At 46.9% G+C, this 16154-nt stretch overlaps 1 protein-coding gene across 1 annotated transcript in view; it reads right to left on the bottom strand.

The window, feature by feature from the left end:
- Window positions 1-16154, bottom strand: part of TLL2 (tolloid like 2) — a 128971-nt gene that overhangs the window by 62435 nt on the left and 50382 nt on the right. The window contains exon 3 of the mRNA XM_060033620.1: window positions 4287-4364. Within this exon, the coding sequence (XP_059889603.1) occupies window positions 4287-4364 (78 nt within the window). The remainder of the gene's footprint in view (window positions 1-4286; window positions 4365-16154) is intronic.

The raw sequence follows: 16154 nt of genomic DNA, 5'->3' as shown, positions 1-16154 counted from the left end.
ACCACTGATGTAGCCCAAAGATTAAGAGCAAGAGATTCAGGGTCAGGGGGACTTAGGCTCAAGGTAAATGCTGCCATTCACTACCTGTGTGGCTCTAGATGAGCCACTGTCCCCTGAGATCTCCTTCCTGCTGCATGGTGATGTCATGGGCATGGAACCAGGCAATGAACATCAAACGTCTGCTGTGTAAGGGCTCGACGAGAGCTGCAGTTATCACCATCACATCTGCATTTGGGGACAGGCTAGAAAGAATGCCTAAAATCAGGTTCAATGGTTACACCCAGATATGCTGACATAAGTGACATTCAGGGGTCAGGTGAGGCTCTGTGCCCAAGTTTGAGGGATCCCTGCTCTCTGGTGCAACCTGATTCCACTATTATTTGCTGCAGCACAGAGCCCTTAGGGACTGCTACAGAAAGTGAAAGGTCCATTCTCTTTTATGAATATGGTTCTGGAAATCAGGCTCTACCAAAACAGTTGCAGCTTCATTTGAGGAACGGTTACACACTCCATTTCATTAATCCCATTATCGGCCCCGAAATGCATGCTGAGCTCTCATCTCCAGGGTAGGAAGGCTCCTCAGACCAGTCTGCCAAGGGGTGCCGAGTGAGCAATTCCCCAAGGCCCCCCAGACCTCCCCAAAGCTGGAAGCACAAATCCCTGCCGTCAGGGCTGAGGGGAGCAACATAATGCCAGGAAATACACCTGGTCCTGCAGCCAGCCGACCAGGGGCTTCCCTCAGATCCTTTCTCCTGCTTGGGCGGTCCCTTTTTCTGGGGGTGGCGGAAGCGGGGTGGGTTGTGATTAAAGGGGAATCTGAGATTGACACAACTTGCCTTATCTTTAATTCAAACAAAAACAAGAGACACCCAGGCTGGCACCTGACAGTGTCCTGGAGGGACAGATGGGAAGGCTGGGGGAACAAGCTAGAAGGGATGGCCTTCACCTCACCTTGGGGGTCTCCTTCCTCCTCAGGCTCACCCTGGATGCTTAAAGACCTGCTCGTCTGCTGCTGTAATACAGAGTGAAGGGACTGGCCTAACCTTGACATTATCCTCTTGAAACACACCAGGATCATTTGAGGGGCTGCAGACTATGGATGTAGCCAGCTGCAGGGGTGTGCGGCATGGGTGGGGCAGTGCTGTCATCATCCTCCTCAAGACACCCAAGAAGATCTCTCGTCGCCGTGTGAGTACCGTGTACAACCCAACCAGAGGCAGAATTGTAATGGGCTGCGGGAGCCTTATTCCTTCCTGTCCTCCTTAATGGTGTTTCTGTGCAGCTGTTAAACAGCTGTGAAATCCCAGTCCAGAGGTGGACAATGCACTTTTCGTGCTGGATAATCTAATTCTTGGAGGTGAAGGTGGAGAGAGAGAAGGGGAAGAGCTACACTCATTGGGTACCTTTTAAGTTCCAGACACATGGCGATGAGCTTTGCATAAATATTGTTTCTAATTCTCTCCAAACCTTAGATGAAGAGCTGGATAACTTATCCAAGGTTGTAACTACTAAGTGGCTTGCTGGGATGCAAACCCAAGTGTGTCTGACTGTTCAAGTTTATTTGGTTGGGTAATATGATGCCCAAAAAACCAGTAAATATTAATATTAAAAATTCTGACAATAGCTATTGCTGGTGAGCAGGAAAGATGCAGGGAGGGAAGGCAGTAGATGGTCTCCAAATATGGCCACAGCTCTCATCCCTGTAAGTTCATGCCACTTCTCACATTAAGGGGTGGAATCTATTTTCTTTTCCTTGAAGCTGAGCTGGCCCTTTGGCTTGTTTTGACCAATAGAATGTGGCAGAAGTAGCATTCAGAGTCCATGCCTTAAGTGGACGGGTGGCTTCTGTCTCCTCTCTCTGGCAAGCCAGCCACCATGCTATAAAAAATCCTTAGACAACTAAATGGTGAAGGTCCATGTGGAAAGACAGCACGTGGAGGCACAGTGAGGCACCAAACATGTGACTAAAGCTTTTTTTGGCCCTCTCGGCCCAGCCCACCTGCTAGATGAATGTAATCAAGTGAGTGACCCCAGCTGACGTCAGCCAAAGAACCACCCCCGACAGCCCAGTCAATGCACAGAATCATGAGAGAGAACAAATCACAGTTTGAAGTCACTAAGTTTGGGGGTGGTTTTCACGCCATAATAAATCACTTAAATCGTGAAGGAAAAATTAGGTGTGGCATCTACATCACTGAAGGGTAATGGCAAATCCTTCTGGTTTCATCCTCACACCCTGTGTCCATTTTCACCACTAAGTGCTGGTCATCTGCGGCCAAAATGAAGTGACACGGATTTTACCAGGTGACTGGGAGCCTGAAAACGCCTAAGTCAAAATACCTTTGAGAAAGCAAAGCAGAAAAATACAGATTTTAAAGGGGCCCTGCGCACGGTCCCAGCAATACTTGGTGCGACTTAAAATCAGATGCACGTTTGTCAAATGGTGGTGGTGGGGATTGTGAGTGGAAGAGTCTGCCTCTCTCTAAAGGAGATCAGACTGCTGAGAGGGGATCAGCAAGCCAACAGGAAAATGGGCCAAGGACAGGAAGAAGCGAGTCACAGAAGTGCACCCCCAAATCACTGACAAAGGTAGGAAAAGACGCTGAAAGTCACCAGGAGTCAGAGAAATACGAATTAACTAATAATAAGCTATCGTTTCCATTATTAAAAACACTGATAATACCTAGTACCAGGGAGGACATGGTGAAAGGAGCACACTTACACCTTGTGAAATGCATTTTAGCAACATCTATTTAAAACATACTAAGTGTGTAAGGCTCTATATTCAGGTATTTTACTGCAACATTGTTTATGATGGCAAAAACTTGAAGTTATTATTAACTGATAAAAGAAGGATTGAATAAATTATGGCCCATTCATACCAGGAATATTTTGCAACTATTCAAAAGAATAAATTGAAGTTATACAAGTGTCTTGGAGGGGTTTTCCATGAGGTACTGATGAGTGAGAAAAGCATAATGCATAAAAAACACGTATCAAATATGATCCCTTCTTAAAAAAAAGGACAAAACATATCTGTATATATGTTTATGTGTTTATATGTATGTTTATGTATGCATATGTATACATCTCTGCATCAGTGTATATGTGAATATATGTGCATGGAGAAAAATATGAAAGGGTGAAAACAAAGTTATTAGCATGCATTACCTGGGGAAGAGTAGAGGGGTAACATGTGGAAAAAAGAAGTGAAGGAGGTGGCCAGATTAAAGGGAAAAGAAAAAAAAACAACACTAAGAAAAGTATATGATGATATCATCACATCTGTACATTACTGTGAAGTTATATATATATTGTGTGTGTAAAATATAAAATAACATTAAAGAAAGAACATAAAATGAAGTGAATAATGGTTTGTACTTCACCTCTACAGAAACATCCCTGAAACACAGGATTCTGGCATTTTAAAAATGATTCATTTTGCTCTGCGTTAATTTTATGTATCAATAGAAGGAATGCCCTTGTCGGCAACAAGCCCTGATTCCTGCAGGATGCAGGCTGGACAGAAGCCCAGCAGCCCTTCTCCTCCAGCACAGCTTCTGAACAGGAAAACCTTCTCCAAAACCAAGATGCTTCCAGTGAGGTGCCTCCCATAATCTCCACTAGAATCTCTGAGAGCGCATGCGCGTCTGGGCGCTGGTGTGCAGACAGGCAGAGGTGGTACCTCCAGGCAGGCCCCTGCCACAGACAGCCCCCCCGCAACTGTCCACGGGGTCTCTAGTCTACACCTGCCTCCCAGTCCCCACCCCAGCTTTAGCTCCCTTTCTTGCTTCCCAGGCCCACTCATTCTGTCAGACCCCTGGTTCCCAAAGCCCCGTCATCCCTCCTCTCCGTCCTCCGGGCCTTCAGCTCGCCAGCCAAGGGCTACAGAGAAAAGTCACGCCCAGACTGCAGAGTCTAACTGGAGGCCATCCAGTCCCCGAGCAACCAAATACCACCCTTATACCTTTCTCTGGCAGACGGCCCACCCCACTCAACAAAAGGCCTCACTGCCCCCTCATTCACAGACTTCACTGCTTCTAGTTCACTAAGATTGAAGTAAAAGGTACAATAAGAGGTTCCCAAAGCCAGGATCAGGGATGGGGGAGGGAAATGGGTGCGACTGGAACTAGATAGTGGTGATGGTGGTACGACATTGTATATGTACTTAATGCCCCGAAATGGTACACATTAAAGTGGTTAAAATGGTAAATTCTAGGTTATGTGAAATTTACAACAACTGAAAAACAAAGAGTACCCCAAGGCCTGGTGGGGCCTCACATTACCCTCTCTAGCTTCCTCACTGCTGGTATTCGTGGCTGTAGCATTCGACCAGCTCTCAGATGGCTGCTCTCCAAGCCCACCTAAAGGAACAAAGAAGAAAAGAAACGTGAGGACGCACCAGCCTTCTTTGCACCAGCACCATGAGATGAGGGAACACACCTGGTCACCTGGGGGATGCTCAGAATCACCAGTGGGTCAGTAAAGATCTGTTAACAAAGGATGACTGGGCCCCTACTCGATGCTCAGGCCAAAAAGAACTTGCTTTCTTATAACCATGAACATAGTTCAGAAATTATAAATGTAGCCTCCTCGATCAAGGGCACTTGGAGTGAAACATATAAAGTTAACAGGCGAATCCCAAAGTCAGCTTCCTAACCCCCAACTCCCTGAGAAAGCCCAACGCAAACCGGACACTCTCAAGTTCTGGAGTCCCCCGCACGGGATGCAGGGAGACGTCACCAGTGCCACTCCTAAATATGTGATGTGACAGTTGCTGCTGCCTTGGCTTATACAGGCATCCTGGTTTCCTCTTTGGGGTGTGAGTCTCCTTTTAGAAATTGCTCTGCTTACTTTATAAATCAGACTCTGCCGACACTGCCTCAGTCAAGGGCAGTGATGCACGTACTCGTTTGCTAGAAACCAGATTCACATCTGTCCCCACCAGGAAGATGGTCTATCACCATCTATTATTAGACCTACTGTGAACCAGGTACAGTCCCGGGCAGCAGGGATTCAGCAGTGAACAGGACAGACAGTGCCTAAGTTCCAAATGGGCAGTTGGACAGTAAATGGTAGGTAAGAAAATAAAGGAATAAGATGATTGCAGGTTCAGAAAATGCTCTGAAGATCAAACGCAGTATGTGGTAACGCGGCCTGGAGCAGCTGCTTAGAAAGCGGTCAGAGAAGGCCCTTTAGGGAGGTGACAGTTGGGTTGAGACTTGGAAGACAAGAAGGAGCCAGCCACACAGAGATCCGGGCCAGCGGGTCCCAGCTGAAGGAGGATCAGGAAAGAATCTGGATTGGGAATGAGCTTGCCATGTGGAGGGGCTGACCGTGGTGGAGAGAGGGAGGCTGGATCCTCAGGGATATTAAGAATATAGTTGGAGGCACAGCAACAGGAGAGGCTGATGGCTTAGATATGAGGGACTGAGGGGGTCCCGAATGATGCCTACATTTGGCAGTTGAGCAGCTGGGTGGGCCGGGACACCAGGGAGCAGATTTGAGGACAAAGCCTGTGTCCAGGAGAGACTATCATACACGTGAAACCACACCAAAGCACCTACAGGACAATCTACTCGTGCAAAATATTTCTTGCATTTGTTTAGAAATCTGCAGCTTACAAAGCAGTTTCCCCATCTCCCCTTTGACCTTGATGAAAACACTCTGTAGCAGAAGTGTAACCCCATTTTACAGAGGAGAAAACTGAGATTCAAAATGATCAGCCCCGGGTTGCCAGCCCGTAAAGGAAGCTGAGGGCTCAGGACAGTCTCCTGGTCAGAAGCCCGATGATATTTCCTGTGCTCCATAGGTCACAGGCTTCCAGAGCTGCTCAAGGAAGGGTCCCAAACATGGAACCCAATGCCCTGGCCCCTGACAACCACGGAAGACAGCCCTGTGGTCCTGCATCCCAACTCCTGACATGCAGACCACCTCTCTCCCTCTGGTGACTGACACTGGCGGTGGACCAGGCGCGCGCAGATATTTTTACATGCCTTCATCCTGCTCGTCCGCTGCCTTTCTGGCCAAGTCAGAATCCACTAACACACTCCCTGCAGCTGCCGGGGCGTTCGCTGCCAGCTCCCAGCCCTCTGGGTATTCTTCCAGTTGCGATATCATTTCCTCTAGGGCTAAAGGTCAGGGGAAATCCTGATGGTATGAAAATCACTGGCCAGCAGAGGAATGTGCCCTGTGCAGACTGAAGGAGAGCCTGAGGCCAAGGCTCCCGGACTAGCTTAGTCTTCACTCCCTGTGTAACTGAGGATGAGACCTTGGGTGTTAGTACTTTTCATCTGTCAAATGGGCTGTTCCAAGTTCCGAATGAGGTAATGGTTTGTTTAGGCATTTGCTCATTCAACAAATGTTCATCCGACACCTGCTGCATGCCAGATGCTGTTTCTGCTGCTCAGGATATGACACTGAACAAACTCTACCCTGACCTCATGGAAATTATATTCTGGTGGAGGGTAGAGGAGAAAATGATAAACAAACAGGTGACTAAATATATAAGTCGGTTGTTGACAAGCGCTATGAAGAAAATAAATAAGGGCGAGGGGAACAGTGAATGCTAGGGGTGAAGGATTGCCATTTCATACAAGGCAGAAAAGCAGAAGCCTGAAGAAAGTGAGGGAGAGGGTCTGCAGATATCTGGGGAAGAGCATTCCAACTGAGGGGACAGCAGGTGCAAAGGCCCTGGGGTGGGAATGTGCTTGACAGTATGGAGGTGGGTATGACTGGAATGGAATGAGCCAGGGAAAGAATAATAGGTGATGAGGTCAGTGAGCAGTGGAGGGTCTGGGGGGGTCAGCTCCTGGGGGACCTTGCAGGCCATTTTCAGGATTTTGGCTTTTATTCTGAGAGATCTAGATGGGAGCCAGAGGACATGAAAGGGTTTTGTAACTGCACTGGCTCTGAATATGATCCGGGTTATTAGTAGCGAACAGGAGGGGAACACAGGAGCTGGGATTTGAAAGGAGGTTCTGCAAAGCACCAGTCCATCATGGAGGGTTGGAAAGTTTAGACCTGCTTGGCTCCTACAAAAAAAAAAAAAAAAAAAAAAAAAGACCTGTAAGGATACCTGAGCACAGCCTGGTTCAAGGTTAGCTGGAAGCTGTGGTTGAGGGAGCGATGGCTGCGAGAGATTGATATTCAGCTTTGCAGCAGGCAGAGGAGGTGGGGGGATGAGGACTTCTGATTCCCTTGGCCCCCTGGCCCTTGGGGTTACAATGGGAGCAAAGCTCTGGAGCTGGGGGGAGACCAGGGGCCCCCTAGCAGATGGAGGTGGGGAAGGAATCAGTGTTTACTGTGTGCCAATTACGGTGCTGACCATGTGCTGGGAACAGTGCTAAACGCAGAGTTTTGTAATTCTAGCCTCATGAAGACTCAGCGACAAAAGAGCCACAAACATCCTCGTCTCACAGATGTGGAAACAAGGTTCCAAGAGGTGAAGTGACTTGCCTGTCCTGAAGGTACAGAGATGGTTAGTAATGGAGAAGCTGAAGGTGGGTCCTGGCGGACCTCCCCAGATCTGTGCTCCTTCCCTCAGCCTCAGACCCAGAAAGAACAGGAGAACAAGTGGGATGTCTTGGGGGGGGGGTGGTGGTGGTGGCTGTCTATTCCCAAGGGAAAGCCACTGATGAGACTGGGGTCACAGCAATTAAGAACACACATCCCTTCTCTGTCACCCTTACCAGCAAGAGACTGGCAGCTCTCGTCATTTCTCCAAAGGGCAGCAAATCGCATGCTTCTAGTACAGCTGAGCCTGGGATCTACCTGGAGTGAATGTGATTTGGCCACTCCCCTGATGAAAACCCTGCCAAGGTTTCCCACTGCCCTCGGGATGAATTCTAAGCCCTAACATGACCCATGAGGCCCACCCCTGTGATATGGCCCTGCTGGCTTCCTCCAGCCGGTACCTCAGGGCTTCCTGCTACTCCCCCACTCCCACTCTGTGCTCAGCCACCTAAGCTCCTCACGGTCCTCTTGGATTTCCATTCTCCTCTTGTTGATGCGCCTTCCTCTGCCACACCCACCTCTTCATCTGGCCAAATCCTACTGGACCTGCAAGGCTCAGCTTGAACACCACTTCCTCGGGGAAGCCCCATTGCTCCTCTTGGGTTAGAAGCCCCCTCCTCTGTGTTACCAGCACCCTGGGCCTTTTCACATCCCTTGCCACAAGTAATTGGGATCTCCTGTCTACTCAGCTGATCCCCTAGTTTAGTTTTTAGCATCCTGAAGAAAGGGACCTTGCCTTGTCCAACAGTAAACACCCAGCACTGTGCCTGGCAATAAATAAAATATGTGATTGATGGATGAATGGATGGATAGACAGATGGATGAGTCAGGTAGACAGTGCTTACAGAGAAAACCCACTCATTTCTAACTCATCATCACTGACGGAAAAGTTTGTCTTTTTCAGCTTATGGAGGGAGGGAAGTAGATATTCTTGGAACAATGGCTTTCAACCTTCGCTACACTTCGGGATCATCTTGGGAAGCTTTTTAGAAAAGTACTGAGGCCTGCATCCCACCCCCGGAGGTTCTTATTTGATTGGCCTGGGCCTTGGGATTTTAAAAAGCTCCCCAGGTGATTCTAAGGTGCAGCCGAACTTGAGATTCTCTACTTAGAGAACCCTGTAAGAGGCAGCCTCAACTCATGATGTTTTCTTAAAACTAACCTCCTTCCTCCCCAGCTCACCAGGAATGGAAGATGTGGAGCTGAAGACAGACATCAAGTACTAAGAAAAGTCATTTCTCACATCTAAATCAATGGAATGTGTTGCTCCATTTCAGTAAAAGCAAGCAAATAAGACAGGTGTGACTGTGGCTATAACTGCAGCCATAAGCACGCAGAACAAGGAAGAGAGAAATATAGTCTGATGGACAAAGATTGGGGGCAATGGGGGCAGGGAGTATTCAGGGTGTAGGGATATCTTTTTCCTTGGGTGTAACTGCAAGACAAAAAATATTTGAAAAAATACATATATATGCCCATATTTGATCTTTGGTTAATTACCTCTTCAGTGAGAGGCTATGCAAAGACCCCGTAGATTTCATTAGTCACAGGGGCTTATTCAAACGTCTCCTTTGCATAAGAAACCCAGGCTTACAGCTGGTCTCTGGGAAAGAATGCCCTCCAGGCCTTGAAAAGAGAGCTCCAGGCCTGTTCATGCAGAGGTCAGCAGCCCGTGATGCATGGGGCCAGGCTGAAATGTTTCTATCCAGCATTTGCAATTCAATCCCACAGTTTCCTTTATGGAACAATTCACTAAATTCAGAGTTGTTCTTTTTTCTAATTCACCATATAATTCACCTCCCAAGTTCAATTAAGAAGCAATCTGTTAGCAACTTTGGGAGCAAGCTGCTTTTCTTTGGGAAAGCCCAATTTTCTTCCGCTCCCAACAAAAAGTGGCTTAATTATATGCATCATATGAGACATTGATGTACACACAACACCCCTCTACATAATTAATGAAATATTAACTACATACACCCAAAGACATCTAGGTAGAAAGGGATGGGCTTTTCCAAAGCCCGAAAAGACAGCCTTGGATCAATACTGTTCATTTGAATATATGATTATTCATAGTGATTATGAATTAATATTCATGAATATAATTAATAAACAAAACCTTATAGTAATTATTCCTTCTGTCTCATTCTTAGAGCCTAACGTTACTTGGCCCTCAGTTTTCTTTTTTTCTTTTAATTTATTTATTTATGTATTTATTTTTCGCTGCATTGGGTCTTTGTTGCCGTGCACGGGCGCTCTCTCATTGCGGTGGCTTCTCTTGTTGCGGAGCACGGGCTCTAGGCGCGTGGGCTTCAGTAGTTGTGGCACACAGGCTCAGTAGTTGTGGCTCGCGGGCTCTAGAGCGCAGGCTGGGTAGTTGTCGCGCACGGGCTTATTTGCTCCATGGCATGTGGAATCTTCCTGGACCAGGGCTTGAACCCGTGTTCCCTGCACTGGCAGGTGGATTCTTAACCACTGCGCCACCAGGGAAGCCCTATAACTGCCATTTTTAAATGCTGATTATTTGCAGGTACTCACATATGTTATCCTGTATTTAATCCTCAAACTAATCCTCTGAGGTGGGTATCAGTGCCATTTTACACGCAGTGTAACTGAGGCTTAGAGCACTTAAGATATCACTGTGCACACACAGCCATTGGGTGGAGAGGTTGAGATTCTCTCCAGATCAGTCTAGTGTCAAAGCCTTTAAGATACAACACAAATAACCCTGCCAGGACACCCTCAGCTCTCACAGTTACTGACTTTTTAATACCTGTATTTACAGCTCCGTCCCATCAGAGGTAAATCTAGCACAAAACTGCTTTGCTTTACTCTAAGAAAAATTAAAAAATAATCTCTAGCACAAGAGCTTAAAAATCACTTTATTGCCAGTCCATTCATTCAATAAATACTGATTGAGTGTCTGCTTTGGGCAGCACTGTGCTGGGTTCCTGAAGGCAGAGACAGGCAGAGTCTATCTTCATGGTGCCTTCATGGTGCTAGTGGAGGGAAGAAAATCAACAATAAACAATGAGATCCTGGGACTTCCCTGGTGGTCAAGTGGTTAGGATTCCACGCTTTCACTGCCATGGGCCCGGGTTCGATCCCTGGTTGGGGAAATAAGATCCCGCAAGCCGCATGGTGTGGCCAAATACAAAACAGGACAAAACAAACAAACAAACAAAAAGAGATCATTCTATGGAGGGATTAAGCACTTTCAAGAAACTAAAACAGAGTTTATGAAAGAGCAATGAGGGATGGGAGCCCAGGGAAAGTCTGAGTTGGTGAGATCTAAATGATGAGAGGGGGACACCCATCTGGGGAGAGTGTTCTAGCAGAAAACAAAACAAAACAAAACACCAGCAAGTAAAAAAAAGTCCAGAGGGAGGAAAATAAGAGTCCGATGGAGCTGGAACTAAGGCTAATACCTGAGGGATGCAGGGCCAGTTTGCCTTTGAGTCTTACCCTCACAGTCAACTTGCCTTGCCCTTTGGTCATATGTAATACGCACAGCAATCCTGTGAATAAGTAATATCATTCCTCTTCTACAGAAGAGAAGACTGAGGTTCATGAATAAGTTGCCCAAGGTCACCCAGCTGGTAAGAGACTGAAGTTGCCTTTCAAGGCAGCCCCTTCTGACTCCAGAATCCATGCTCCTAACCCCTGCCCTCTACCTCACACCTGTACAGGTGTGGTCTGAACAAGCATCCCAAGCAAGGTCGATGGACGACACATCTGCACACCTCTGTCAGAAAACTACTGGCGAGACACACACAGCAGAGCTTTTCATTATTCATTAGGGAAAAAAAAACGAGGCAAAGCCCCTTTAACAGGTTGATTTAGGAATGAACTAGGCAACCACTGCGGTAATCAGTGTGTAATCCTAAGCAATTCAGTGCCAAGTAAAGTTTATATCTGTGCCAAATTTCAAATGTTACAGAAGGGAAAGAGAAAATGGGTTAAAAGATCACTGCCAGTTTTTGTTAATGAAATGATTCAATATTGGCAAGTGTATAATAAAATGGGAATTCTTATACACTGCTGTTGAAGGAGGAATATACATTGGTAACATGTTATGAGATAATTTAGCAAGATGTATCAAAGTCTTTTAAAACAAGCAATAGTATGATTTTGACCGAATGATATGACTTCGACCCAATAATATGACTTCTAAATATCAGTACTAAGGAATCGATTGACAATGAAAACAAAGGATGTTCATTCTCAACATTTTAAAGACAGACTGTAACAACCACACACCCCCAATAAAGGAATTATGATATAAAGGAACTTAATGTAACATTTTAAACTGTTTTAGAAGAAAGATTGCTAAACGGGAAAAATGTTCATATTATAAGTCAAAAAACAGGTTAGGAAGTAGTACCCAGTATGATTCCATCTTTTTAAAAAGCATATACGAAAAATTATGGAAAAAATACTGGAAGGAAATATGCACAATGTCCATTGTGATGATCCCTGATGGGTGATTTTTGGGTGAATGTTACTTTTTTATATACTTTTTGTAATTTCTAAATTTTATTCAACATATTACTTTTATAATCAGGAATTAAAAATAAAGAAGAACTATATTACATCATACACTTTGCCTAAGAACATGTGCTCTGCACTTTGTAGTGTATGTCTGTACACACATACACATACACACACACACTGTTGCCGGGAAACCCTTTTCCGATGGGAAAGAAACATACTCGTGTTTATGCAGATGGAAAGGTTGTGGTCCAATCTTTTTTTCTACTTTTCTGCTCTCACCATGGAAAGAAAAAATAATGAGTCCACACCTTGGCAAGATGGAAGAAAGGAAAGCTAAGCTCATTGGTGAGAACGGGAAAGGGCTTGCTGGAAACTTCTTTAAGACAGTGTTGGATGGGCTCTTGGGAGATCCAGTGCGCTCTTCCCCAGTCAGTTAACTGGCTCCCACCTGTGTCCTAGCACTGGCTGATGAAGCCTTGGAATTTGCTCCGACCCCAGGCAGAAGCTCATGGGAGGCTTCTTAATCATGCAAATTTGAGCTCTCTCTTTCCAGAGCCTCCAGCCAGATGTCCATCTTGCTTGGTGTTGGACCCTCCACCCATCCTGAATGCCTGTGTCTGCATCTTTCCTAGTCCCTGACTGTTGGCTGAGCTACACCAGACCTTCTGCTTAGGGATGCTCTTGAAGGACTTGCTGCTCACCTGGCTTCAAACCTTCAGTGCTCTCCTGGGCCCTGGACTCTAGGTCTTCTTGCACACTTGGTCCACATCTTTCACACCCAGCCTGGCCTTGGCTTCTTGGCCATTTCCATCATTTATTGCTGTATAACAAATTATCCCTCTAAACAGAGTGGCTTAAAATAACCACCATTTTATGCTTGCTTCTGATTCTGAAGGCCAGGAGTTTGGGCAAGGAACAAACGGGGCTGACTTTTCTCTGCTCCGGGACCTGAGCTGGGTTGACTTGAAATGGCCGAGGGATGGCCGAGATGGCTCATGTGGAAGGCAGCATTCCAAAAGGATGAGCCCCACCGTGCAAGTGTTTGTCAGCTTCTGCTTCCATCATGCTTTCTAATGTCTTACTGGCCAAAGCAAGTCACACAACCAAGCCCAGAGTCACAAGGAATGACTATGCCAGGTGAGGTCTGTCAGGGACCACGAATGGAACAGCCTACCCCCTGTTTGAGCTCTAGAGACTTAAAGTTCTAGCAAGTCAGGTGGTTTGCAAGATGGACCTAGAGTGCCAGCTCTGGAGTCAGACTGTCCAAGGTTAAACCTTTACTATGTCATGTACTAGCTGTGTGATCTTAAGTCACTTAACCTCTCTATGTTTCAGTCTCCTCATCCATAAAATAAGGATGAGAGTATTCACCTCTTAGGGGTGTTATGAAGATTAAGAGAGATGATACATTCAAGACATAGAAAAATGCCTGGCTCACAGTCAGCACTCATTGAGTTAGCTATTATTACTATTGGCTCTAAAACTGTTCTGAAGGCTGAAAGAGCAGAATGGGTTGAAACAGTAAGCCACAGAGACAAGACATTTTATACCAGAAACACCACAAGTGAAGTAAAAAGTTAAGTTCTCCTTAAAGTGCACTGAACGAAACCAAGTTTAGGCTGAGGACCCATTAATACTCATTGGCAGGCAGTGACAATAAGACACCCACTGTACCCAAGCATGTTATTTTTTTAAAACTTGCTCCATAACAATTTGAGACATCAAATAACTAAAAAATTAACCAAAGATATATGTTAAGGAAAGACTCAGGTGACTAGGCTGTGTGTAGTCATCCTGTTATCCCTGGGAGAGTAGAGTGGCTTGGCCAAGATAGTTAAGAGTCATTCACTGAGTAGTGGGTCCCAAATTATAGGCTAGAGCTTTGCTGAGAGACCCAATAATGTTTACTGGGTCTTGTGTGCCAAGGACTGTGCTTGCTGCCTTACGTGTATTTTCTCATTTAATTCTCAGTACAGTCCTGTGAGGTAGGGACTATTACTGGCTTTACTTACAAAAGAAAGAACTGAGGCTTAGAAAACTTTAAATAACTCACCCACAGTCACACAGCTAGTAAGAAGCAAAACCCAGATATAATCCCAGGCCCATCTGATTCTACTGATGGTCTTTATAATACAGGGCTAGGGATTCCAACCTTAATAATTGACAGTAAATGTCCCAATATATAAGGCTGGGAAAATCCCAGCTCCTCATTCTCTAGAGTAAGTTAGGTCAGTGGTCCCCAATCTTTTTGGCACCAGGGACCGGTTTCATGGAAGACAATTTTTCCACGGAATGGGGGGTGCAGATGGCTCAGTTAGCAACGCGAGCGATGGGGGGCGGCAGATGAAGCTTTACTCGCTGGCCCGCCGCTCACCTCCGGCTGTGTGGCCCAGTTCCAAACAGGCTGCGGACCGGTAGCAGGCCACGGCCCCAAGGGTTGGGGACCCCTGAGCTAGATGATAAAGGGTCATGTTCCCAGGGAGATCTCTCTACATCTCAGGCATGGTTCTGAAGGCTCAGTGACCCGTGTTTGTATTGCGAGGTGGGAAGTGCACAGGAGACTGGAGCAAGACCCCTGAGGAAGAGGAGGAGAAGACAGATGATGAATGGGAACCTGAGCTCCCAGGGAAGTTGTCCTGCAAACCACTCTCCATTCCCTGGCGGCTGCCCCAGACACACTGACAGTCAGAGCTCTCCAGCCCCAAATCAGGGATCATGCCAGATGTCCTTGAAGACTGAGCAGGTTGTTCCTCAGGAATAGGAAGTGGTCCCCTCCAGGCACAAAAGAGGGCCCCTTCACTTTCGGCTGAACTCAGGACCACTGGATTCCCTCAGAGCCATCTAAGGTATCCACCTCTAGCCAGGGCTCACCACCTGCCTTGAATCAAGCCAGTTCCACAATGTGCTATGAATCAGACACCGCCCCATCCACAGGAGCCATGAGGCAGAGAGAACAGTAAGAGCAACCTGGTGAAGGAAATCCCACTCTCAACCTGGAAATTTAGGAGGGCTTCCTGGAGGTGGCATTGAAGGACAAGAAGGGTTTCAATAAGTAGAGACGGGAGGGAGTCAGGCAGGATAGACCATAGAAGAGAAAAGACTAGCCCAGCTTGGTAGCACAGCTTTTTTGACCTGAGTGATCTTTGGCATGATACTCAAATTCTTAGAGCCTCAGTTTCCTCATCCATAAAAAAGGACACAATGGGATCTAACTTTTTAGGTTGTGAGCAACACATAATACAATGTCTGGCACCTTGTAGGGACCCCATAGCCTTACTGATGATTATTCTTTTTTTTTTTTTTTTTTTTTTTTTTTTTGCGGTACGCGGGCCTCTCACTGTTGTGGCCTCTCCCGTTGCGGAGCACAGCCTCCGGACGCGCAGGCTCAGCAGCCATGGCTCACGGGCCTAGCCGCTCCGCGGCATGTGGGATCCTCCCGGACCGGGGCACGAAGCCGTGTCCCCTGCATCGGCAGGCGGACTCTCAACCACTGCGCCACCAGGGAAGCCCAGCCTCTGGTATCTTGATGACCATACTAAAGTTTAAGCTCTGGCCAGGAGCACAGCTATACCAACCTGTTATCTGTCTTCAGACCCCAGCCTGCGAAACCCAGCCTCCCCCATTCAGGACAGAATGAAGTGTCCTGACAGAATGACAGCTTTTCTCTGCCCTACCCCTTGCCCAAAATTTTAGTAGGGTCTAAGAGCACATCCCAGTGTCATTTAGAAGAAGGAAGGGGAGAGAGGGAGGAGGAGACAGATGAGAAAGGAGTAGCTGCTCTTTCCCTCAGACAACTGTCACCTGAACTTCCCATGGGGTTTGGCCCTTTTTGGTTCACAAAGCTGTAGAGGGGAATTGCTGGTCTTCAGAGGCCCTGGAGGGACTAGTTGGGGCCTCTTTCACACGGATTTCCAGAAGCTTCTGGGGCAGGGGGGTGCTTCTAAAGCAGGGAGTGGCTGGGTGAAGAAGCAGTGGGGCAGTAGAGAGGCAGTGGGGGAGAAATTCAGACACAGCGCTCATGGCTGATGGTGAGGCAGGAAGGGATCACAGGGATCCAGGAGCACGGTGGGACACCGATTAAATTCTCCCCTGAGACGCTGAAGGCCAAAATTTGGACCACCAAGCTGAATGCATAAGAGGAAGATTCT

Source organism: Delphinus delphis, chromosome 16 (genome assembly GCF_949987515.2).
Source record: "Delphinus delphis chromosome 16, mDelDel1.2, whole genome shotgun sequence".
Lineage (NCBI taxonomy): Eukaryota > Metazoa > Chordata > Mammalia > Artiodactyla > Delphinidae > Delphinus > Delphinus delphis.
Note: the sequence above shows the minus strand (reverse complement) of the source record. Positions and strands in the feature narration are given on the sequence as shown.